The following is a 20,377-nucleotide window of genomic DNA, read 5'->3' as shown; positions in this document are numbered from 1 at the left end:
CACAACCTCCTTTATAGAGCCAGCGTGGTATAGTGGTTAACAGCGGTGGTTTGGAGTGGTGGACTCTGATCTAGAGAACCGGGTTTGATTCCCCACTCCTCCAAATGAGCGGTGGAGGCTAATCTGGTGAACTGGATTTGTTTCCCCTCTCCTACACATGAAGCCAGCTGGGTGTCCTTGGGCAAGTCACACTCTCTCAGCCCCACCTCCCTCACAGGGTGCCTGTTGTGGGGAGGCGAAGGGAAGGTGATTGTAAGTTTGGTTGACGCTTCCTTAAGTGACAGAGAAAGTCAGCATATAAAAGCCAACTCCTCCAACTCCTTCTTCTTTCAGAGCCAAGCTATTGAGTTGTGGCCAGTGAATCAATCCTTCTCTTTCTGTGCATTTGTATAGCTCAATCAAAGGCCTAGGATGGCTTGAGGCTGCTAGCTCCTAGAAACACACCATGCGTATTGAGGAAAGGGGGGCTAAACAAATGGCATGGGAGTTTCATTGCAGCCTATGAAGAAACAAACATGTCTTTCTAGATAGTAAGATGGAGGAGAAGGGTCTTCAAGGGCATGCTGTTGGTTCTGGGAAACTGGTGTTGATTGGCTTTCCCATGATCAATGTATTTCCACATAAACATTTATTACAAATAATACCATAAGGTACCAGACCTCTCTTCTCACAAGGAAATGGCACAAACTACAGTTGAAGCTGCATAGAGGGATGCCAACAGGCCTGGAAAAAAATGGGCTCTCCCTTTAATAAAGGCTTAAAATGTGTAAATGGGCAGTTGAAGCATTTCATGGCATGGAGGTAAACAACATCACTGGATGAATAACACCCCATTAAACCTCTATTAAAAGGACAGGACTTTTTTTTCCTCCAGGCAGTTGGCAACCCTAGCTGCAAAGGGACTCCCCTCTACCTCCCCTAGTTGCAAAGGAACTCCCCTCTACCTCCACCCAAGTATAAGGTCATCAAGTACAGTTGCCAGCAGTCTGGAGGAAGTGTCCTGTTCCTTTAATAGAGGCTTAATGGGATGTTATTTACCAGGTAATACCATTTACTTCCATGAAAGCCTTTAACTGCCCATTTTGACATATTTAGCCTCTATTAAAGAGACACAACATTTTTCTCTAGACCTGTTGGAATCCCAACCTTCCCACCTCCACATCTCAGTGAAAGGCCATGTGCAAACACAAACAAGGCAAAATAAATAAAAAGCATATATATATGTGTGTGTGTGTGTGTGTGTGTGTATATGTATATATATGTATATGTATGTATGTATGTGTATATGTATATATATATATGTGTGTGTGTGTGTGTGTGTGTGTGTGTGTATATATATATATATATATATATATATATATATATATATATGAATCATTGAATCATAGAGTTGGAAGGGACCACCAGGGTCATCTAGTCCAACCCCCTGCACAATGCAGGAAATTCACAACTACCTCCCCCCACACCCCCAGTGACCCCTACTCCATGCCCAAAAGATGGCATGAAAATGGGAAGAGTTGTTCTGTTAAACAAACCTACATGCCAGCTTCACGTAATACAGGTGCAGGACAGAGTAAGTAGGTGTCTTCTACAGCAAACGGTTTCTCATCTGAAAAGAAAAGCAGAGAGGATAGTTCGAAGCGGCAAGAGTTTGGCAACACAGTGTTTGCAGGAGACAATGGCAATGTATTGCATTTGCTTTCCAATATTTGGCATCTTCCACAGTGGCTTTGAATCAGTCAAGGGGTATGCTAAAATTACCCCATGCATTAAAAGTATTAAAGTATGGGCCAATGTGTATGCCATCTTTTTCAGATCAGAGAGGACTCCAGTCCTGCAAACTTTTTTTTTCTACAAAACTACCGTTGAAACTGTGAATGCTAATGGCTACAATTCACAATTTAAGGGGAGACGTCTGCCATAGAGCACACATAAAGCCCCACATTCAACCTCCAGCCTCTCCATGAACTCAGGTAACAAGGATGGGGAAGATGAAGGCCTCCGCCAGGGTACAACAGCCCCTGAGCACAACTCCCATAGCCCTTCAAGTGGTGCTAAGATAGAGGAGCCACAATGAAGCCACAGATGCTGGGCAGTGTTGACTTGTTGCAGTGGCCATTGTTCACAAAGGTATTCTTTAGACTTCCTAACATATTTGGGGGAAAGGAAGCAAAAGTGAGGAGAACAACCAAGAGATCGTTTTGCCAGGATGTTCTAGGCTCAACATCAATTCAGAACAGAATTCATAGCATCTTGGGATGTTTGCTGAAAGTTGATGAGAGTTCCCGGTTAGAAATCTTTAGTCCAACCCTCAAAATATTTACTTATTTAGATACCCTATTTTTCTGCTCAATGAGAACCCAAAGTGGCTTACAATATTATTTAAACACTCTTCCATTTTTACCCTTACAATAACAAACTTGTGAGGTAGATTAGGCTGAGAGAGTGACTGGCTTAAGGTCATCCTGTGAGTTTTCATGACAGAGAGGGGATTCAACCATTCTCCCAGATCCTAGTCCAACTACCACTCCACAGTTCCTGTGGTTTCCTGAGGAGAGGGAATGAGTTTTATACTTAGGGATGCCAACCTCCAGGTACTAGCTGGAGATCTCCTGCTATTACAACTGATCTCCAGGTGATAGAGATCAATTCACCTGGAGAACTGTCCGCATTGGCAACTGGACTCTATGGCATTGAAGTCGCATCTCTTAAGCAAGGCCTGTGGATTCACCACTGGCACAGAGTTTCTCCTGCAATATTTGTACCTTAAGATCAGAAAACCAATTGTATCGAAATGCCAGAGTCCGTTTCACACATGGATGTTCAGATGTTACCACTGAAGCATATTTCAGTTCTTCCACTAGCAAGATTTCCACAGTTTCTTGTTTTTCCATTTCTTGTACAGACTTAAAATAGACATTTACCTAGATTTTTATCCTGCTCACTCTCTGAGGAGCATGGAACTATATACATGCCCCCTCCTCCCAATCTCATACACACAATAATCTCCTGAGGTAGGGTTGGGCAGTGAGAATAGTGACTAGCCCAAGGTCACCAAGAGTTAGGATTTCAACCTGGATCATTGGTTTGTTTTAAATTGTTTTTGTGCCATCAAAGCAAAAGACGTTGGGAGGTGGTTTGCCACTGCCTGCCTCTGTATCACGACCTTGGTATTCTTTAGAGGTTTCCCATCCAAATACTAGCCAGGGTCAGGGCCGAGAGTATGTGACTGGCCCAAGGTCACACAGAGAGCTTCCATGGCGCAAGTGGGAATTTGAACCTGGGTTTCTTAGGTCCTAGCTCTACACCTTAACCACTACACCACTCTGGCTTTCTAGTTATAGTACATCACTCTAATCATTACACCATACAAGCCTCATTATAGACTTACTTCCTCTGTGCACACTAAATATAAGTCTAGCTGTCACTGAAAGTATACTGTGTAAGTAGAAGTTCATATGAAAATTTAGGTTTATGGAAATAAAGGTACTTTATTATTCATCTGGTGATCTCTGTATGATTACTGCATTGGTTGTATTTTAATATAAACTCAGAGATAAAGAATTAAGGGGAGGGGGATCTGATCTCCAGCTTCCCTGGTCCATGCAACACTCTGTAGCCTTTACCATACTGGCTACTGCAGTCATTTCTCCTTCCCAGCATCTCTGTTCTGTCAGAGCTGCAGCCTACCGAGCTCCATAAACCTCCAAACTGCACTGTAATTAGAGGCGTGCCAACCTCAATATGGCTGGTGGGACTTAGTTTGACCACTTTGGCTTGGATGTCTTGCAAAAACCATGCAAACTTCTGAAACTGCATGCACTGCCTTAAATTGGCCAGACAGCCAATGCCGCAAGAATCCCCTGCGCTCAGTTTTCCCCCCAGTGTAAAATGGATCAGCTTCGTGCCTCTCCTTAAATTGCACTGAACTGACGTTCTGGCTGCCTACCTATCACAGGGGAATTTCCCCCCCTCTCTCGAATGAACTCTGGTCCTACAGGCTGAAGCTTTTTCTTTAGCTACTTTTGGGAGTCTCCACTTCAAACCACTCATTTCATTCTGTGGGGAGGCTTGCCATGGAAGAGAAGGAAAGCTTCACTTCTCTTGACGTATTCTGGGGTTTTAGTGTAGAGTCAAGTTGCTCAGGTTGCAGAAGAGCGGCTCCAGATCATTGCGGGAACCAGATTATAAATTTTATTTGAACCTCTAGGCTGATTCTCTGCCCCTGTGCCAAAAAGTCCCCAAAGCTGCTTTTTTATATAAAAAAGGTAAAGGTTCCCTGTGCAAGCACCGGGTCATTCCTGACCCATGGGGTGAAATCACATCCCGACATTTACTAGGCAGACTTTGTTTAAGGGGTGGTTTGCCAGTGCCTTCCCCAGTTGTCTTCCCTTTACCCCCAGCAAGCTGGGTACTCATTTAACCAACCTCAGAAGGACGGAAGGCTGAGTCAACCTTGAGCCGACTACCTGAAACCAACTTCCGCTGGGATCGAACTCAGGTAATGAGCAGAGCTTGGACTGCAGTACTGCAGCTTACCACTCCTGCGCAACAGGGCTTTTTTATAATCAAACACAAATATAAAAAAGTACAATAAAAACTTCAACATTAAAAAAAATACAGCACAATCAAAAAAATTACTGTCAAAGTAAACCCTGAGATGTCTCAAAGTCCTGACAGAACATAACTTTTTAAACCTCTAAAAGTAATGATGGTATAAGTCTGATGGATCTCCCTAGGGCAAAATTCCACAGCACAAGCACCATTACTTTAAAAAAAACCTTATTTCTAGGAAGGATAATCTTTGCACTGATGTTGGAGGCACGTGAAGCAGATTGTCTCCTCAAGATCTTAACTGAAGAAGGAATAGAGGATCTACATATGCAAGAATACATTCCTCAAAGACCTCCTGGACCAAAGCTATTTTGTCTTTAAAAGTTAATACCAGCACCTTATACTCACATGAGGAAACAGACAGGCAACCAATGAAATTTGTACAGAATAAACATGATGTGCACTCTACTGTCTACTTTGGACAAGAACTAGTGAACTAGTGTCTGTTTCTGAACAGTTTTTGAGGGCAGCCCCATTTATGGAACATTACAGTAACTAACCCTGACTCAGATGGCCCAGGCTGGCCCAATCTTTTCAGAACTTGGAAGCTAAGCAGGGTTGGCCCTGGTTAGTACTTGGATGGGAGACCACAAAGGATGTCCAAGGTTGCTACAAAGAGGCAGGCAATGGCAAGCCACCTCTGTTCTTCTCTTGCCTTGAAAACCCTAAGAGGTCACCATAATCGGCTGTGACTTGACAGAACTTCCCACCACTACAGGAGCCAAACTGAGAAGTTATCAGGGTGTGCAAGACAATGACCAGATCCTTATTGTATGGAAAGAGGCAAAGATGTGCACCTGCTGAAGATGAAAACCACACACTTCTGGTCACTGCAATCATCTGCCTATCCAAAGGTAATACTGCACACTGGGGCAGTTTGAAGCTACACATCTGCTCTTAAAGGGCAGTAAGACCCCATCTAGCACAGGTCCATCAACCATCTGCAGCTCCATCTTGTCTGGATTGAGTTTCAGATTATTCAAACTCATGACTGACCTTGCAGTCATTCATGCGGGAATATGATTCCCATGAGATCTACGGAAGTATCTTTGGCCAATGCAGGGTGAAATCCTAAGCGGGTTACTCAGAAATAAGTCCATTGTAATTCAATGGGGTTTATTCCCATGAAAGTGTCCTTAGGATTGTGGCTATAGAGACTTGTGTGAGCAACAGAAAGAAGATGGAAATAACAATTGAATATGACATCCCTTCAGTTCTGGAACATGACTTTTCCCCATCTGACTCAGTAGGTTCAAGGCTGAACCTCGGACCCACTTTTCAGTGCCAGGCCATAGGTAATGTATGAAGAATGTGCCTCCAAACATGGACAGAGAACCTACTCCCACTAATAAAAAAACTAGAGACAGATTTTCTATTGTCTTTGTGTGTGTGTGTGTGTGTGTGTGTGTATACACACACAGTTGTTAACATTTTTTCTGTAAGCTCCCAAGCAGGATGCTCAAAATCCATTTGAGATATTTCTGGGCCAGACCTCTGAATCACAAGTTCTTGTGTCCATACCTCCATTTTGGACCCCCACACCCTGCAAAGACTCCTCATTGTACTGAATGACTACATGAAGCTGCCTTATACTGAATCAGACCCTTGGTCCATCAAAGCCAGTACTGTCTACTCAGACCGGCAGCGGCTCTCCAGGGGTCTCAGGTAGAGGTCTTTCACATCACCTCCTTGCCTAGTCCCTTTTACTGGAGATGCCGAGGATTGACCCTGGGACCTTCTGCATGCCAAGCAGATGCTCCACCATTGAGCCATTGTCAGTCATCTTTATTTTTAAGCAACATCTCATTGCAGCAGGAAAACACAAACAAGCTGTAGTTATATTCTTGGGCTGAGTGGGCAGAATCATAATATCTTTTAAATCTTTGGCCTCAAGAATCTCTTTGATTTTTGGTAAACAATCCAGAACAGCAGTCTCAATCCCAAAAATCTGCTTTCCATTTCCTCTTGAGTGAGTCCTGCATGTCCCAGCATTAGATCCGTTGTTTGTGTTACTCAATGTAATCATATTGGAATCCAGAAAATCTTGTAATAAATGGTGTTGAGGACTGGATAAAGAGTTCTGTCCAGACAGTTCAGTTTTTAGGAATAAATATCCACCTTCTAGCACCGTACCTCCTATCTGTGCCTCATGGCAGAAGATTTGGTGAGACATAATGTCTTGTGACAGGTTTAGCAGTAGCCTTTTCAGTTTTTTTATTCTGGAATAGTTTCCATAGTATATTTATGAATAATAATAGTTGGCATAGTGTGGCAGTTGTCCTTCAAAATTACTAATCTACAATGGGTTTTTTAAAGCTAGTCTTCTTGCCTAGCCTATGAATCATTTGGGGCATTAAAAAAGGACAAACTTTTGCAAAAGCTTCCTTACCTCATCACCTGGAGACCATTCTCACTCAGGTTTACCAACCTGCAGATGGGGCCTGGAGATCTCCCAGGATTACAACTGATCTCCAGGCTACAGGGATCAGTTCCTTTGGAGGAAATGGTTGCTTTGGAAAGTAGATTAAATGGTAACACATCCCAGATGAGCTCCCTCCCCTCCCCAAAATCTTCCCTCCACAGGCACTGCTCCCAAATCTCCAGGAACCTCCGAAATCAGAGCTCACAACCATATTCTCAGTAGTCACAGGCAATCAGGTCAGTGACTATTTGCAAGGATCACTGAACAGCAACCATTAGAGCAACCCTAATCTGGATTATCCCCATATAGCACATGGGGAGTGCCGAGGCAGAGACAGTAACTGCTTGTATTAAAGCTATCTCATGAGACTTGGGCCTGGGAGAGGAGAGTAGCCAATGGAAGTGCATGTCTGCCTTCATTCCAGCTATGGCAGGGTGCAATTGAGGACTGAGCCTCAACTGCACTCTGCAGATCCCTGGGAGAGAACTTCTCTAGTAACAGCTGTTTAGCGACAAATGCATTTTCCCCCTTTAAAAGCCCATTTAAGATTAATGACTAGGAGAGAAGAGGACTGAAGGACTAGGAATCCAGTTAATACTCAGAGTTGCCAATTTTTAAAGTGGTCCCTCAAGCTGTCCTTTTAATCTAGGTTGGATCTGCAAGCAATGATCTGGTGATGTTATTTAACTTTGTGCCATGAAAAGCTACATCTGTCCATTTCCACTCATTAAAACTTCTATTAAAAGGGACAGGACATTTTATTTCAGGGCTATCTGGCAACCACACTAATACATGCTCACCTAAGTGAACTTCCAAGAAATCTTCACCTGTCCTGATAATCTCCAGGCTTAAAATCAGAGTTGTAGAGCAGAGGTGGTGAAATTATAGCCCAGCAGGGCCACAACTGGCCTGCTGGCACTTTTCATCCAGGCTCCAAGCCATTTAACCAATGGTCAGTAGCATCAGTTCACCAGACCACAGTACCAGGTCGAGGCTCCTGAAAAACTGTTTAATAGCTCAAGGGCCCACTTACACATTGGTGTCCAACTCACAGCCCTCAAAAGTGGCCCTCAAGTCAAAATGTGGCCCTCAAGTCAAAAAATTATTCCAGAGTTCTTGACCTTGTAACAGAGACTTTTGTGAACTATCCGCTGTCTCTTCTCTGGCTAATTCAGAACGGCTGAGACCATTCCAGGAGATGGCAAAGTAAGCATGTTTTTCAAGCAGTGGAAGACCATCTAAGAACATGAATTGTCTCAGTTCATTAATTTTTATAGTTCCACAATAAAACGCTCCCATGGCTTCAGGAAAACAAGATAAAAATCGTTCTGACAGCTTTGCGTCAGCTTTTCACATTATAGGCTATGCGATTTTGTGATATAGAAAGTGTCTATTCTTGCTGGATCAAAGGGACAATTTTTTTCATATGTTGTTCACTTCTGCAAATTCATAAGATAAGCTCCAAGAGCTTCAAAGATGAGCGATACAGAGAAAGCACATTTGCAAAATTTGCAAAAAGGTATTGTTGCCTACAAAAGCACATTTCCCTATAGAACTGATTCTTTTAGAAAGGAAACGGTAGGAGAAATGACTGATGCCACAGAAGGAGAGCTAAGCACCTCCAGTTCCCAGAACTAACCACAGAATATGTGGATACAAGATGTGTTTCAAGATAAGAATAAGCAGACGAGCAGAAAAGATACTGCAAACACCCAAGATTTTCCCCTTCGGATATGAAAAATCCCTTCTCTGCTGTTACAGGAAATGTTCTGATTATTATAAAATCCTCTAAATATAAACACCCACAAATATAAATAAACACCCACAAAAACCAATTGCAAATGGTGTCTGGATGTGCAAGCCGATACGCAGTTTCCTGAAAACAAGACATACAGCGCAACAATGTGAAACTGAGCCATCTGCTTGTGGCCTCAGGGGCGAGGGAAGGAGGGAGGGTGCAGGGAGAAGAGACCACAGACACTTTGTTGGGTAAAATGGCCACAGCTTTCATTGAGTTCAATCACAAGAGCATTTGGCGCCGCATTGGGCCAGGATCCAGCATTGGGCAGCCCACCTGCTGGCTGATGGCACCAACCCTTTCCCCAAGTCCACCTCCTGGAGGAAACTGTGCGGGATGGCAAGGCCTGGGTTCCACTTGGGCATGAGCCTGTGCATGGTTCCCTTGACACCTGAGGACTAGAGCCGAGCAACAGCCCCCGAGCTGGGCAATGCCACTGGACGGCCTAACGCCCAAGACTCCTTATGAGGGTCCCCAGACCAAGATAGGCAGGCAGGCAGGTTCAGCCTCCCCCAAAATGTGATCCAGTCCAATGCCCAAGAGGAAGCCAGAGCAGACTGAGAGCCCCCCTCCTCAGCGGTGACCTCTTAACTCCTCTGGGAGCAGACCCCAGTGAAAACCTTGCATCTGCAGGTCCGCCTGGGAACCCTCTTCCCCTCATAACTGACTGGCTCCTGATTTGTCCCCTTTGGACCCAGTGCCAATCTTCCCATTGCCAAGCTGCCGATGGGGACCCAGGTAAGAACCTCACCTTCCCTCTCTTGTTCCCAAGCCCCCCCACCACCTGCAAAAAGCAGCCCCAGGTGAGACCAGGGCTGTCACTTTTGTGGTGAAGTATCCTGAACACGTGATGCCATTGTATACAGAGGTGAAAATATCTGCAGAAATAGACAGGATTTCAAAGCCATTATCATTTCCATTATTGTTCTAAAGGATGGAAACTGAGGCTCAGAGATGCTGACTTGCCCACAGCCAGTGAATCTGAGGATGCTCAGGGTCATGGTTCTAGAAATCCATCTTTGGCACCAGTTAAACAGCCTCCCAAGCTTAGCCCAATTGGTGTCTTTTGTCAATATAGTGACTCAAGGTCTCATGCTTCCATCTTCTAAGAATATTTCGTAAGATTTCTGTTTGTCTTTCTGCATTAAATCTGCTCTTCTTGAGACAGTCTTTTCAATTTTGGAATTTCCCAGAGGACGCAGAGCAGGTTTAGATAAACAGGGGGAGGGGGGGTTTTGATCGGAAAAATATTTTTTGCTTTAACACAAACATGAGCTGTTTTCTTTCTCTCTTTTTTTCTGGTGCAAACAAAAAAAAAATCATCTGATTGATTTGCATAATTCCAGCCATCTGATTCCTTCCTGGAAAACTATGTTTGGAAAGAAAACATGCGTCTGAAATTGCTTACCAGATTTCAGAAGTGACAAACGCTGCCAGGAAAGGAGGTGCATTTAGGATCAGGCCTCTAAGATATGTCAGTTTAAGCTTGCAGTCCCTTCTCTCTAACACACAACCCACATCAACACCCTGATTGTTCCCTGCTTCCCAATTCACTGGAAATATCCCCTGGAAACTCTTTAGGTGCACAGTTTAGGTTTCAGTTTCTTTGTTTGAAGTCTTTGTTTGGAGAAGGGAGAGGGTGCAGGGTTGGTCTTCCCTCACCCCTTAATGGTCCTTCAGGCATAGGGTTGCCAACTCTGGGTTGGGACATTCCTGGAGATTTGTGGGTGGGGCCTGAGGAGGGTGGAGTTTGGGGACAGGAGGGAGCTCAGCAGGGATATAATTCCATAGACTCCACCCTGTGAAGCTAATCACTATTATAAAGTCAGCAGTCCAGGAAGAATACCTTGGAAATTCTTCACACCATCCACAAGTATTTGCTTATTCTGGCGGAGATATTTTTCCTACTCTAGCTATAGCAAAACAGAATCTTCCCTCCAACAAAAGAGCCCCTTTTTAAAGGACTCAGACTCATTTTGCGGGGAAGCAAGAATGCAGGGAGAGAGACACCACTGCTGCATTCTCCGAGCCAGCAAAATTGCCTGCTCAAGAGCCCAACAAATGAGAAATGAGTGTTTTGCTAATACTGTAATGAAAACCATGCTGAAATCATGCTATAATTTCCCTTCTTTGCATAGAGGCATCGTACATGTTCAGCGAGCCAAAGCTACTTACGACAGAGTTTGCTGGATGGTTGGGCGGGTGGGGGTGGAGAAAGAGTGGGGATAGACTAATAATATAGACAGTTATGTCATAGGCTTAGCTATTTGTATAGATGGTGAAGGAGGCTGGAAAGAATCTTCTCCCTAATGGATTATTCTGCTGCAGTTAAGTTTTTAAATCGACAGCATATGCTTAATCTTCAGTAAGACTTTCGGACACAATTCCACATGGACGAAAGGACATGGATACACCTCTGGCTAGGAAACTGTACTGGAAATTAGGTAGTTAAGTCGTTATTTTCAGGGTATTCTGTAGACAGGAGCAGTTCCACTACCCTCAGACCAGCCCTCATTGATATGTTTATTAATGACTTTGATGAAAGAAGAGGAGGAACAAACTTCCCCCCGTCAGATGAGATGCTGTAGGTTAGGGGCCTTACCCGGACCTCAATAGGCCAGGCTAGCCCTATCTCATCAGATATCAGAAGCTTATCAGGGTTGACTCTGGTCAGTATTTGGATGGGAGACCACCAAGGAATACCAGGGTTGCTATGCAGAGGCAGGAATTGGCAGAACACCTCTGAACATCTCTTGCCTTGACAACCCTATGGGGTCACCATAAGTCAGCTGCAACTTGATGGCAAAAAAGTGGGGGACTTGCCTTTGTAGTTCACTGGCCTCTGGGAAAAAGAGGGCATGACTATACTCATACCACAGTTCCACACCAGCACAGAATTACCAGAGTATGGTGGTACCTGTAGAAATCAACACCCTAAGAATCTTGGGTTTCATTTTTGAAAAGGCAAGTTTCTAGTCTTTATAGTTCCAAAGATATTATTGAAAGTTTGTGGAAATGCTTGGTGAATCCTGAGATAAGTAAGGTGTCCAGGAACCAGAAGGCGGCGCTTCAGATCCATGTATAGCTTTCTTGCCCCTACCCAGAACTCAGGGTGGAGATTAGAGTTTCCAACTTCTGGGTGGGGTCTGGAGACCTTTTTGAATTACAATTTATCTCCAGTTCCCCTAGAGAGAATGGGTGCTCTGAACATACATACATACATACATAAGAACATAAGAAAGGCCATACTGGATCAGACCAAGGTCCATCAAGTCCAGCAGTCTGTTCACACAGTGGCCAAACAGGTGTCTCTAGGAAGCCCACAAACAAACTGCAGCAGCATTGTCCTGCGTGTGTTCCAAAGCACCTAATATAACAGGCATACTCCTCTGATCCTAGAGAGAATAGATATGCATCATGACTAGTATCCATTTTTATTAGAAGCCATGAATAGCCCTATCCTCCATGAACATGGCCACTCCCTTTGGAGGATAGACTCTATGGCATTATACTTTGCAGTGGTCCCCCCCCTTCCCAAACCCTGCAATCCCCAGGCGCCACCCCCAAATCTCCAGGAATTTCTCAATCCGGAGCTGGCAAACATAGTGGAGATAGAAGCAGGATAAGACCAGCTCAGCGAGAAATCCTCACTTAGGAGTTGAATCCATGAAGATGCCTTATACTGAGTCAGACCCTTTATCTACCAAGGTCAGTAATGGCCAACTCTGACTGGCAGCAACTCTCCAGGATCTGAAAGAGAGGCTTTTCACATCACCTGCTACCTGACTCTTTTAAACGAAGATGCCAGGGGTTGAACCAAGGACATTCTGCATGCAAAGCAGGTGTTCCACCACTGAGCCACAGCCCCTCAAGCTGAAAATACAGACATCTCTAGTGGTGAACAAAATGCTTGATCAGCTGCCAAGGTTTGCCCCTATGCCTGTTCATCAGGCTACCAGTCTGACTTTTACTCTTTTTTACATAAAGCACTAGTTAAACTTTCATGCATGTATCTACTCTTTCATCCCTTAATACTAGTTTTAAGGAAACTATTTTTAAAACCATACCACTTCCCTCTGCATATCCAGTAATCTCTCTTTCCCATGGTAGAATTTTAAATGTTACAAAGTGGATTCTCCCAGACCCTTTTTATCCCTGTATCAATAATCTTGGATCAATACAGCTCTGTGACCTGGAAAAAAAAACCCTCACTATTTTCTGCTGCTTCTCAATTGGATTAATCTAAGCACCACTTCATTTCACTTTCTTTGAATGTAATCAGAGGACAGGAAGTGTCACCGAAAGAACTGACCTGCACAATGCAGCCCGCATAAGGTTCCTATCAGTTCCTAAGTGAATTAACTCTGCTTTTTTAAGCCTGCTGCAGCCAAGAATTTGCAACAGCCCTTCAAGAATGCAGGAATGGAACCAGCCAAATGTACTGCTGGTAGAACTGAGCACAGCCCAAGGGCAACAGAAAGAGTGTGCTCGGGCTTTTTTTGCCAGGAAAGCATTTTAGTTCAATATCTTCATGGATATTGTTCAGCAGAGTCAAATCAGGCAGTGGATGCCTGGAGGCAGTAATGGGCCCTGTGAGGACTAACAAACCGAAGCTCAGCACACCTAAGAGTGAGGTGCTGTTGGTCATAACAGAGCTGATCAAAGAACTGAGATGCAGCCTGTGGGCAGGGCTGCACTCTTTCTAACGGATCCAAGTTGCAGCTCAAGGGTGCTGCTAGATCCATATATCTACAGATCAAAATGCACATTACATCTGTGGAACACAGAACATTCATCCAGGTTTGGTAAGACCTTAAGTCTTCCTTGGAAAGTGAGATCTGGCCACAGGAATCCCTTTTTTGGTCATCTCCACTGCGCTCTGTGTCGGGCTGCTGTAGAAGATGGTCCAGAAACTACAATTGGTGCAAAATCCAGGAACGAATACTAACAGTAAGTAACATGCCATACTGCAACTCCAATGGCTACCCATTTCTTTCCAGATCAGGTCACATATCAACAAAGCCCTAAATGATCTGCGAATGGGTTACCTAAAGGACCTCTTACTCACTGTACAATTCTGTCCAATAGTTATGATCTTCTTCAGAGGAAGAAGGTCATGTTCCACGTGCCTCCATCAGGGCCACCAAGAAGGTTTACGGTGTCTGAGGCAGGTAGGATGCTGGAGGCCCCTGCCACTATCCCCCTACAAGGACCCATGTGAGAATTCTTGTATGCAAGGTCCAGATGCGAGAATTCTCTCAAGTGGCTCCTCCATGCCCTGGAAACAACCTGGCTTTCTCCCCAGAAGCAAGGGCGGCTATACAAAACTCCTCAGCAGCAGGTAACCAAAGCAAAACCATTTCACAATTACTGTAGACCCTCATCATTCGAAGATTTGTGAGTCACAATTTTATTTATTTGTGCTCCGACCACATAATATGGCATCCAGCCTGTTTTTACTGCCACTGTGCCATCATCACAATTATTACATCATTACATTTCGCAGGAAATTTGGTTGTTTTGTTACTGGAAGACAGCAGACCCTGGCCTCCCAGTTTTCACATATTTAACCATTCATGGTGAATGGATCCCCCATAAAACGGCAAGGGTCTACTATAAAGTATTTATTAAAAACATATGTGACAAAGTTTGGAACTAAAGAGCAAAATCAGAGATACGTCTTTCAAGGGGACCTGGGGAAATATTTTCACTGATTATGCACAGGAGCCCTTGTTTTTATGGATGCCTGGGACAAATAGCCCATTTGTAGCCTGTTCTGCGCAGTTTGAGTCCCCGCCCTCGGGGTGAAGTGCATGGCTGTCATGGGAGGGGGTCCCTGAGTTGTAAGGTGAGGCTAGGTTCTGCTCAACAACTAGGGTTGCCAGCTCCAGGTTGGGGGTGGATTCTGAGGAGGGCGGGGTTTGGAGAGGGGGGGACTTCAATGCCAGAGAGTCCAATGGCCAAAACAGCCATTTTCTCCAAAGGAACTGATCTCTATCACCTAGAGATCAGTTGTAATAGCGCAGGGGTGGGGAACCTCAGGCCCGGGGGCCGTATGCGGCCCCCGAGGACATTTTTTGTGGCCCTCGGGAGCTCCGGGAACCCTGCCACGGAGGCGGGGCACAGGGTGGCCGTCCCCGAGGGTGTTCCTGGGGCCATGGCTTACAGCGCCCTTGTAGCGCCCTTTGGACCTCCTCTCACTGACTGTTGGTTGTTGGTCGGCGAGAGGGGAGGGGGAGGGACTCTTCCCCCAAGGCTGCCCCCTACAGCTGCGGCGTGCAGGAACGCTACGGCACATTGTAAGCCCCTCTCGCTGCCTGTCGACTGTTGAGCAGCGGGGGGGGGGGAGAGAGGCTGGCGGCTCCCGGCGGCAGAGCATGCATGCAGAACCAATTAGGCTTGGGGAGGGCTTTTATGGACTCTGGGGGGGGGAGTGCACGAAGACTGGGGCCCGGTTGCTTGGTGCTCCGTGCGCCGCCGGGTGTGTGTGTGTGGGCGGGGGAGGTGGGGTGGCTGGGGCCCGGTTGCGCAGGCCGGCATGCGCGGGTGTGTGTGTGTGGGGGGGAGGCTTTTCTCTCTTCCTCTTTTTCTGTCATTCTTTCTTTCTCTCCCTCTCTTCCTCCCTATTTTCTGTCTCTTTCTTTGTCTCCCTCCGTCCTTTTTTTTCTTTCCCTCTGTCCTTTTCTTTCTTTCTCCCCCTCTCTCCATTTCTTTCTCTTTTTCTCTCTCTTTCTCCCTCCCTCCCTTTTCCTCTTTCTCTGTTTTCCTTCCTCCCTTGCCAATCGACTGTGGGCTGCACCCCCCTGGCGCCTCGTTTTCTGGGGCCCACCACTGGCTGCCCTCCCACCTGGGAGGGGGGAGGGGGGAGGGGGGGTGCCCTGCAGGCCTTCTCTGGGTGGCCTCCCCTGGGGTTGCCAACCTGCAGGTGGTGGCTGGAGACCTGGCAACCCTAGCCTCTCCCCCCCACCGGGAGATCTACACCTGGTATGGCCCCCGAAAGATGTTATAAATGTGCGAATGGCCCTTGGCAGGAAAAAGGTTCCCCACCCCTGTAATAGCGGGAGATCTCCAGCCACCGCCTGGAGGTTGGCAAACCTAGTCAATGGGCCCAAAGACAAAAACATAATAATAGCAGGTGAGTATGCTAGCATCAACCATGGGCTCAGACATTAATCCTGGACCTTCCACCCCCATGCTTTGGGCTAGCTGCCCACCTTTTTAGTTTTAAAAGTACCATATGAATGTATATGTGTGTGTGTGTGTGTGTGTGTGTGTGTGTGTCTTTTAATTTGTCACCTTAATAATTTTTTAAGTATAAAACTGTTCCAGGGACTGATGTTGTTCCTGGTGACTTTACGGAGGCCAGCCAAATCAGTGCCCTGCACAGCCAGCTTCTGAGGAAACTTGCAGCAAAATATGCATTAGAATGACAGGTACGAGCACATTTCTCTCTGTGTGTATACAAGAAGGGCTTCATAAGGACCTGAACTGGATGCAGTAAATATCTGTGTGTTCTGCACAAAGAATACAAGATCCGTCTTGCCCTCAAGCAGTATTGAACACCTTCTCAAGATGACCCATAGCCACTTTCAGGATCACAGATGGTACCGAGCTCTTTGGCAGGCCAGACAGCAAACACACACTCGTCACCCATCCAAGAGTCCAAGAAAGCAGAACCAGCTACTTACTGAGAATGATCGTCTCATTGATTCGGAAGCTGCAGAGGACTCTGTCGACGTTGCGGGCATGCCGGAATCCATTCCCTGTCACGACTACTTGGAACGACTCTGAAAGCCGAGAAAAATAATTCTCACCATTTCTCATGAGGGCACCATATTTTTATTTGTATATTTTAAATCAGAGTTATGCTAGAAATGTGGTAAAGAGAAGTGGACTTCCTTCCACTTACAGCGGTCTTGCCCATTGGAACAAAAATTCTGGAATACAGTTCATAAAGAAACAGAGGTTATTCTGAGTTGAGTTTCTACCTTTTGATGCCAAAGATTTTTCTGTAAGGTGAATTCTCAGCTAGAATGGGAAAGCATCAGAGGATTCTCTTAAAGCAACTGGTTATTGCAGCCAAGATGACCTTAACTCAGAAGTGGAAGCAGAAATCCACTCCATCATTGAGGCAATGGCTATGGACTGTGAATAAGATTCTTATAAATATATGTGGACACAAAAATAATGGTCAGCTTTAAAATTTGGAGATATTTGGTTCCCTTTTGCTACATACTGGAATTGTCACAATATATACTGTAAAGTGCAACAACAGATATTAGAGTGTTATTTAGAGACAGATGAGCCTTCTAAATATTGTCGAAGGCTTTCACGGTCAGAGTTCATTGGTTCTTGTAGGTTATCCGTGCTGTGTAACCGTGGTCTTGGTATTTTCTTTCCTGACGTTTCGCCAGCAGCTGTGGCAGGCATCTTCAGAGGAGTAACACTGTTAGTGTTAGTGTTAGTGTCAGTGTTACTCCTCTGAAGATGTCTGCCACAGCTGCTGGCGAAACGTCAGGAAAGAAAATACCAAGACCACGGTTACACAGCACGGATAACCTACAAGAACCAGATGAGCCTTCTCTTTGAGTTACTGTGAAGGCCACAAAACATGTTAAAATAACTTTCTATATTGGATTTAAGAGACTGGTTGACCGTAATATAATACAGGGAGGGTTATATCTAATATTGGCTTATATCTAATATTATGCCTATCTCACTGACTTCTGTGTTTGAGCTATCATAGGACTGTATTATACAAAAGGGGAGGGAAGGAAGCATGGGATACCCCGATCTCATCAGATCTCAGAAGCTAAGCAGGGTCAGTACCTGGATTGAGACCTCCAAGGAAGACTCTGCAGAGGAAGGCAATGGCAAACCACCTCTGTATCTCACTTGCTGGGGTCGCCATAAGTCAGCAGAGACTTGACGGCACTTTACACACATACACATTATACAAAATAAAGCAAAATAATATCTTTATTTAAAATAAAACCCATGCAAAAATTTGCTCTCCCACACAATTCAAATCTCAGAGAAAGAAAAGGTTTAAACTAACATTACAGAACTGGAAAACACTCATATTGATGTTCTGTTTTTTACTCTAGAAATCAATAAATATTGCTATCATTGTTGTTGTTTTTCTCCTGTTTTTATTCCCGCTAACTCAGTAATTTTTGACATTTGCACCCCGTGCCAAACCTTAGCAATCCACACTTTTTAAACTGGACCTTTCTCCCATTAAACAACCCCCCCCCATTTTGGGGGGGCAAATGCAATTTTAGCAGTGCTCAGCAAGTGAAAGCTTGTCTTTCAGCAGAATCTTTCAGCAGATGAAACCACAAATGGATCATGAAATAATGGGCTGCTAGTCAGTTCATTTTTTGTAAAAACTCGGCCTTAATATGCCTGCATTTTAAGATGTTTCCACACATGGAAGGATAATTAAATATCCTGCATTGGTATTTATTGCCTTTATCTATTTTGTTCAACCTATGAGGAGTAAGCCCTGACCTGGATGGCCCAGGCTAGCCTGATCTCGTCAGATCTCAGAAGCTAAGCAGGGTCAGCCCTGGTTAGTATTTGGATGGGAGACCACCAAGGAAGTCCAGGGTTGCTGTGCAGAGGAAGGCACTGGCAAGCCACCTCTGTTAGTCTCTTGCCATGAAAACCCCAAAAGGGGTCGCCGTAAGTCGGCTGCGACTTGACGGCACTTTACACACATACACACACACACACACACGAGGAGTAAGGATAACATCTTACAGAAACTTTCCTTCATATTAGTGGAAATAATTGCAAATCTTTAATGAAGATTTTAAAGTAATTCAATTCCTTTGTGGAGAATGCCAATGCAGTGTAGTTAGAGTTGCCAGGTCCCTCTTCTCAACCGGCCGGAGATTTTGGGGGTGGAGCCTGAAGAGGGTGGGGTTTGGGGAGGGGAGGGACTTCAATGCCATAGAGTTCAATTGCCAAAGTGGCCATTTTTCTCCAGGGGAACTGATCTCTATCGGCTGGAGATCAGTTGAATTAGCAGGACATCTCCTGCTACTACCTGGCAGTTCGGAACAATAAACAGCACCAAAGCTCAGTTTAAATATTAAAAATTATATCATGTTAAACCAAAGATGAATTTACAAGCAAGACATCATCATTGCACAGATAACAAGAACAGAATATCTAAACGGTAAGAAAATCTAAACGGTATAGTCAAAAAGGGCAAGAGTCCAGTAGCACCTTAAAGACTAACAAAAATATTTTCTGGTAGGGTATGAGCTTTCGTGAGCCACAGCTCACTTCTTCAGATACAGCTAGAATGTGAATCCATTGGTCTTTAAGTAGAGGAACAGTATGTAAATGTAAATAGCAGGCTTGATTGGATTAGGTGTGATATGCAAAAGAGTCTGTGATGTCCAGGGGAGAGATGGGTGTGGAGAAATCAGCATTGGTAATGGGCCATGAATGCAAGGTCTTTATTCAGCCCAGGTAAATGCATTGACTTTAGTTTGAATATCAACTAATTCAGCAGTTTCTCTTTCCAATCTCCCTTTAAAATTCCTTTGTAAGAGAACTGCTACTCTTAAATCTGCAACAGAATGTCCTGGAAGGTTGAAATGTTCACCCACTGGTTTTTGAATATTGTGGTTTCTGATGTCAGACTTATGTCCATTTAATCTTTGTCTAAGAGACTGACCTGTTTGTCCAATGTGGATTGTGGAAGGGCATTGCTGGCATGTGATGGCATAAATCACATTAGAAGATGAGCAGGAATATGAACCTGAGATAGTATGGTTGACATTGGTGGGTCCAGAGATGGTGTTCCTAGAATCTATATGAGGGCAAAGTTGGCACCTTGGTTTGTTGCAGGCCTTGGTGTCAGAGTCTATGTTCTTGTTAAATAGTTTATCATCATGGGTGAGAAGTTGTTTTAGGTTAGCCGGCTGTCTGTAAGCAAGAAAGGGACGCCCCCCACCCCCAGTGCTTCAGCGAGGGAAGTGTCACAATCCAGCATTGGTTGTAGGTCCTTAATAATACGTTGGACTGGTTTTAGTTGGGAGCTATAAGTGACAACCAGAGGTGTTCTGTTGTCATTCTCTCTGGGCTTATCTTGTAGTAAGTTGTGCCTGGGTATCATTCTGGCCTTCTCAATCATCTTTCGCACCATATCTGCAGGATATTGTAGTTGCAAAAATGTTTGCTGTAGGTCTCTCAAGTGTGTATCTCTGTCTGAAGCCAGCTATCAGAGATAGAAAGAAGCCCTTTGGGTCGCTGGTCGGGAATTGAGGGCTGTGTACCCTATATGAACTTCGAGAAGCAATTTGGATGAATAGACGAAATAACAACTGATGAAGCAACTGCGAAACGAACACAAAATCCGTAAGTGTTGTTTTGAGTCTTGTTTTTGTGTCCTCTTTAATCTTGCTTTCTACTTTTGAAACTTACCTTGTTTGGAATTGGACGGTGAAGTAACCTTATTAATTCCTGGAACTTATCATATAAGTATTGTTTGGAACTCACTGTGTTGGAAATTGGACGGTGGAGCA

General features: G+C 44.7%; 1 protein-coding gene across 1 annotated transcript in view; it reads right to left on the bottom strand.

The window, feature by feature from the left end:
- ANTXR1 (ANTXR cell adhesion molecule 1) overlaps positions 1 to 20,377 on the bottom strand; it is a 149,470-nt gene that overhangs the window by 76,677 nt on the left and 52,416 nt on the right. The window contains exons 10-11 of the mRNA XM_056860417.1: positions 16,523 to 16,621; positions 1,540 to 1,609 (exon numbers count right to left, since the gene is read on the bottom strand). Coding sequence (XP_056716395.1) covers positions 1,540 to 1,609; positions 16,523 to 16,621 — 169 coding nt within the window. The remainder of the gene's footprint in view (positions 1 to 1,539; positions 1,610 to 16,522; positions 16,622 to 20,377) is intronic.

Source organism: Euleptes europaea, chromosome 14 (assembly GCF_029931775.1).
Source record: "Euleptes europaea isolate rEulEur1 chromosome 14, rEulEur1.hap1, whole genome shotgun sequence".
Taxonomy (NCBI): domain Eukaryota; kingdom Metazoa; phylum Chordata; class Lepidosauria; order Squamata; family Sphaerodactylidae; genus Euleptes; species Euleptes europaea.
This window is presented reverse-complemented; position numbering and strand designations above follow the sequence as displayed.